This window comes from Kryptolebias marmoratus, linkage group LG11 (assembly GCF_001649575.2).
Source record: "Kryptolebias marmoratus isolate JLee-2015 linkage group LG11, ASM164957v2, whole genome shotgun sequence".
NCBI classification, from domain to species: Eukaryota; Metazoa; Chordata; class Actinopteri; order Cyprinodontiformes; family Rivulidae; genus Kryptolebias; species Kryptolebias marmoratus.
The window spans coordinates 12452739-12458929 of record NC_051440.1 but is presented as its reverse complement, the minus strand read 5'-3'; the positions used below and the strand labels follow the sequence as shown (position 1 = coordinate 12458929).

Below are 6191 nucleotides of genomic sequence, written 5' to 3'. Positions count from 1 at the left end.
CCCCACCCTTACCCCCACCCCCCCTCCTTTAGCATTCTGTAATTTCCAATGGAAAATTCAACTCCATCGTGTGCTAGAAGATCATGTAATTACAACCCTCAATTTCAGCGTACCCTTGGAGTAATTACTGTTTTATGACAACCTCCTGCAAGGCAATACACTACCTCAGGGCAAATAAATTCACACACACACACACTTCCTTCTCCTTCTGTCCTAATTGCTTTATTAGTGGAGAGCCAAACGGCACAAATTGGTTTAACACAAAGTGACATGTTATCAATCAATGCTTTCCCCTCACTTGAACCCAAACCCAAAATCCCAGTCATTTCTCAATTATTGCTGCTTTTAAACTTCTTCTTTTTTCAAGATGAGATTGTGCTAAAGATGCCAGTGTGCATAAAAATCCCCCCTTCTGTGATATGCAAATACAGCCCACTGCAGAGAATCTCCACCCTGCTGGGCTCCCACCAACAATGAGGCCTGTGCACCATCAACACGTTCATCCGGTGACTTCCACTTATTCACTTGACGCCACCACTCTCTCTCCGCGACGAGGCGGGGATGCCGTCGACCCGTGTGGCACGTATCGGAAACGAGAGCAGGAAGAATCCTACGTGCTGGTGGCTTTTTCCTCCACAGAACTGATTTCCTACAATAGCATGTGATGTAATCTAGCATCCATCTGGTTCCCCTCCCCCCATATCAGATTACACTGACACCTTCATACAGGCTCTTGTAGTATCACACGCAGACAAAGAGTGGCAGGGTTTAACATGGTGCTGATGTTTTAATCTCAACAAAAATGGCTGATTACTATCACCCTGCTAGGCCTTTAATTTCCATAATGATGTGAATGTTTGCTTTACATTTATGACAATTTCTTCAAACTCTGCAGCTAACATTTTATAGTCTCTGGCCCCAAATCAGGAGTGCTCAATTTATAGAGCTTTGTTTTTACATTTAGGTGTCCTAAACAGTCCGTTTGGCTTGAGTATTGGTTTAATATTTATTTGGTTTATATCTCAACTGACTAATCTGATTATGAGTGGAGCTCCAGTTTTTGTCTTATTAACACAACCTCTCTGGCTACAGATCATCCCCGTCTTTCCTCGAGAATAATAAGGAAAACCGAATGGGACAGCTTTAGAGAAATCCCTCTTTCCCCGTCCCTCTGAGTGGGACACAGGTGTGATCAGGGGGTCCGCCTGCCCCTCCCCTGTGATCAGCCCGGGGTTGGAGCTGGAGCAGCTTAGGCACGCGCCGAGGGAGGGCCGTCACCCTCCTGCAACCCCCCTCTACCCCTCCTCCTCTCAGAAAACTCCCCATTCACACCACCAGATGGTGGCTGGATCTGAGTTTTAATGAATGTTATCCTTCATGACCCTTTAGAAGCAGCCAAACAGCAGTGTCCCCCCCAGCACTCCCGACCCCTCCCTGAGCACGTCTCACTGCAGTTTGTTACCCCACCGCCACCGCCACGCTGGCAGAAACAACAATATCACAATGAATGGATTATAAATTAAAGAAGGGAAGGAAATACAGAGTCAAAACATGCATTTGCTTGTCTGGAGGTGAAGTCCTACAAAAACTAAACACTTTGATTAATAAAAGCAGACAGCAGGAGGGCTTGATAGAGAATCTGCAGATCAAAACACAACGGCCTGTATCAGCTAAGTAAAAACTGTTATTTGCAAGGATTTTCATACTTAAAATAATGAGGAGGAAAAATGGCTTCATCTTTCAGCACGTGTGAATCGCTGCAGGCAGAGCTCTAAAATCGTCATCTTGCAGCAGGGTTGTTGTTTTTTTTTTAAGCCAGTCTGTAACACATCTGAGTCATCACCATGGCTGCTAACCCGCTCTGTCGGTTTACTGTAAGGCTGTGAAAAGAAGTGAAAACCACAGGCTTTCTTTGGAGCACAATGAAAATCTGTTTATTTGTGGTGTAAAGCTCTTCTAATTTCATAGCATTTGTTATTCTTCTTCTTATTTTTTTTTCCTTTTGGATAACTCTCCCACAGAATTTTGTGACTGAATAAATTTGGATGCAACACATCAGGTTAGAGCCCTCATTCCTCGTGGCTGGAGCTCATCCAGCCTGACGCATATGTTTTTATTGGTTGGGAATAAATTGGTTGTGTACAAGCTGCCCTTTGTTCAGTGACCCTCGACTGTCTCCACATGAATTGCTTTCACGGTGTGTTCAACGAGCCGTGGCGGTGTTGGTGTTTCCTCCTCACACACACACACACTGTGGACGGGTCCCTAACCAACCGTCTGGCAGAGCGGAGGCTCACTGCAGCTATTGTGGCTGCTCTGATTGGAGACGCCCAATCTGACTAATTGATCCCTCGCCACAGAGGGCGGTCCTGACACGTGGCCCCTCTCTGGGATGTGCAAGTCGGCGGTCGAGTCGCACGACTGGCGTCAGGCCATTCAACATGTGTTGGTTTGGAGCTTCAGGGGACGTAGACGGAAGGGGCGAGAGAAAATAAATTTCTAGGAAGAAAGTAGTTGTTTGGAAACACTGTTCCCGGTGCAGGAGCTCGTTCACCATCGGATTCACTATCCCATTCAGCCACGTTATGAATTTTCAAATGACAGCGTCTTCCGTGTTCTTCCACTTTGGTCAAATTCTCTTCTAATATCATTTTCTGTTCTAAAATACCAAAAAATGGCTTCCTGTACTTCCACTCTTCCAGCTCTGTGCTTCAGTAACATCCTGCCACCATTGCTGCAATTCTACGACTTTTTGCGTCACTAGTTTTTTTTTATTTTTGTCATTTTGTCTTTAAAGCAGGGGAATTCTGGCCTCACCTCGTCTTTGAATTTGTAGAGTTGCTCCTTCACCTCCATTGTGAGGTTCCCTATGTCTTTCGTGAATGCTGTGTGTCCCGCTAACAGTGGGTGGAGCTGCTTAGGGTCGCCATTTTCTTTGTCTGCTTGCTTGACTTCAGTCTTGTGTTCTTTGGATATATATTTTTTTAAACTTCTCTGTTTTTGTCTTCCACTCATATTGTGTCAGATTGATATCGTGTTTGCATCTCTTCGTGGTTTTTTAGAGGCTTTTGATCTCATCGACTTATGCTCTGTGCAATCCAACGTCCCATTTCTTTAATTACCTCTTTTTTTATGAACACTTGCCTTCTGAAACAGCTTCTTTCTGAAGACAGTCAAATCATCAGTTTCTAAATTTTTCAAATCTTCTAAAAACCAGCAGCTGGAGATCTTTTTGTTGCTAACTGAGAGACAAATTTGAGGGTTTTAGGATGAAAAATATATTTAAAAAAGAGCTGAAAGAAACCTTAAAAACATTTTTGTAGTTTACTGACAACTATTTAATTCAGTCAGACCAATTTGTTGTTGCTTATAAAAACCTGAAGGCTGAGCATTCCTTAATGAAATGCATATCACACGCCAACTTTTAGTTTTAATCTTGTATATGTGGTTAGGAGTACCATGCAGTTATTATAAGATCAGTTAGCGCTCGGAGTATGTGTTGTTAATGACTCTCAGCTACTACCACATCAAATGTCAGCTCAACATCTCTAAAACCAACTAAATTATAGCCATTTTTGTTTCAGGTAAAGCTGATTGGCTGTGGCGGCTGTGTCAAATTGGGATGACTTCAAACATTAATCAGCTGTAGACGTACATCCAGTGATTACTTTCTGAGAGTTTCATTAAAATCCAAAGAGTCAGACAGACACAAAGACGGGCAAAAACAAGGCTAATACCTATGTTATGGTTAAATATATTAGGGTATCTTCCACCTAAACCGTTTAAACTGTGATTTTTAATCAATAAAACTTTATGAAATAAAGAGAAACAAAAATCTAAACCCACAACTTTTATCATCTGAATGGGTTTATTTTTAAACTTCAACAGAAAAAACAAAGTTGTTTTTTCCTGGCACAAATGCCACTATCATGTTAAATTTTTGTGCCCACATTTATTTTTATGTTTTTTGGACTAAAAAAACAAACAGAAGAATGTGAAATATTTACTTGTGCTGATATGATACTTGTCATTTTGAACTGTGTGGTAAAGAACAATATTTTACATCCTTCTTATGTTATAATAAAAACAATGCTTCAAACATTTGCTGAAAAAAAGTCTTTAAATGTTGCGTAAACCTGCACAACTGTGAACAAACTGACATAAAACGTAAACTAAAACAGACAGTTAGAACTGCGACTGTTTCAGGAACATCAGTACGATCAAACAGGCGTCTTTATTTCTGCAGTGTACCACTATATTTAGTTTAGATGGCACACACATCAGTGTGCAAACATTGGCTCTGTTCTAGTGATCTCTCTGAAGAAGCTTCACTTGTTTAACGCAGACAGCAGGTCTCCCCACACACTCAGTCCTCGGACGTCAAAGTCTCCGTCGGAAATCTTTAAAAGGTTTAGCTCATCTTTGGTTTTCCTCTCCAGAGAGGGACGGGCCTCAAACAGCAACAAAAAGTGCTCAGCCAGTTTCTGAAAGGTGGTGACTGTCCTGCTGTGAACCCATTCGCCGTCACTTATTCTGTACTCCATGTCTGACGCCCACTGTTTCAGCGTCCCGCAGAAGGCGGCACTGAATTTGTCGTGTCTCTTCACCAGCTCTCTGAGAAGAGCGGGAGGCAGCACGGAGCACACAAGCTGCAGCACGGCGTGTTGACTCTGCAGCCAGTCCAAGAGGAAGTCCTGCGAGGCGGTTCGCTCAGACGAGTCTTTCGTCGTCAGCAGAGCCGCAGCGATGACTGGACACAAACGATGTGCTGCTCCTTCAAAAACCTGGAGGACAGAGAGCAGAAAGTGCTGTGCCTGGCATAGGTCGGCGTCCAGCCAATCCATCAACATCTCCCCCTGCACCTCAGCATCAGCACCGACGGCTGACGGACCCCCGAGAGGACGCAGGACTTCACAAACCGATTTACACTGAATGAGGCGGCCGCAGAGCCCGGGGACATCCTCACGGATACTGTCCAAGATGTCAGCAGGTCCTTGAGTTTTAAACAGTGTCTTCATGACGGAGATGGGCAGCTCGGGGTTGTTCAGCAGCCCGACCAGCAACAAGTGCTGGCAGCCTTGGAGGTCCGAGAAGGAAACTTCACAACATCCAGGAAGGGCACTTCTCAAGCTCTGGTTTGTGAGCTGCAGCTGCTTCTCCATGACCCTCCTTATGGCGGGCTTACTGTGGAACCTGGAGTAGATGTGCTCGCAGTACTCGGCCCAGTGAAAAGCCCTGGACAGGGTCTGGTCGTCCCACCGGCCCACGGCGCTGCTGTGAGCCGCCACGGCGAACAGCTCCACGGCGGCCGACAGGTTTTTCAACACCGCCTCCATGATGTGGCACTCTCTGCATTCAGAGTCCGGCTCCTGGGCTCCGGGGAAGAGCACCGGCTGAGGAAAACCACACACAACCTAAATGTCAGCGCAAACCGTCGAGGAAGAATCGCTACAACCCTCCTAAAATAGCGAGTTAGCATCGGGGTACGCAGTCAAATAAACAAAGTTAGTAACGGCAAACACGGCTTCCGGTAAACAACATATATGTAAAAAAAAATACATTTTAAGACTCATGAAAGGTTGTAGCACATGAACGGCTGCTATAAAACAATTAATTGTGACACTCTGTCACAAATTAAGTTTCTTTTGCTGAGAACTCACTTGTATTTTCCGTTTTCATCCAGCCGGTGTTCCGGTTACGTTTGAGCGTCACTGCGCATGCGTCGTCCTCTGCCAACTGTTCGCCCTTCAAAATAACAGCCGTTTGTTGACATGAAAACCTGACTTTCAAAACCGACCTTATGGTAAAAAGTAATGATAGTTTTACCAGCCTATGTATTTTCTGGCATACGTACATGCATGTGGATGCAATTCAGCTTTTATGATACGACATTGCCTCTGTGGAAGCTTATTTCTGCTACTTTGATTTATAAAAAATGTCCTCTTATGAGATAATTTCTCAAAACTATAACTTAGCATAATTAGGTGACACTGCATCAAAATTTTGACTTAACATGTCATACTTAGAACTTAAAGTCTCAAATTTATGACTTAGTATCTCATATATATGTGAAAGAATCTCCAAATTATGACGTACTATCTCAAAATAGATAGTAGCATCCCATATTTGTGATTTTGCTTCTTACATTTATGACTTAACATCTCATTATGAGATGCTATGTCATAATTATA

The 6191-nt window shown here is 43.7% G+C and overlaps 1 protein-coding gene across 1 annotated transcript; it reads right to left on the bottom strand.

Moving 5' to 3' along the window:
* Positions 1-3849: 3849 nt before the first annotated feature.
* fancf (FA complementation group F) lies at positions 3850-5763 on the bottom strand. The gene is made up of 2 exons (XM_017405777.3): positions 5661-5763; positions 3850-5393 (listed from the first exon to the last, which is right to left on the bottom strand). The coding sequence occupies exon 2, from the start codon at positions 5334-5336 to the stop codon at positions 4329-4331; it is 1008 nt and encodes a 335-aa protein (XP_017261266.1). The 5' UTR covers positions 5337-5393; positions 5661-5763; the 3' UTR covers positions 3850-4328.
* Between the last annotated feature and the right edge of the window lie 428 nt (positions 5764-6191).

What these genes read in the sequence shown, in the direction of transcription:
- fancf (XM_017405777.3), bottom strand. Translation starts at nt 5,336, where the DNA reads ATGGAGGCGGTGTTGAAAAACCTGTCGGCCGCCGTGGAGCTGTTCGCC.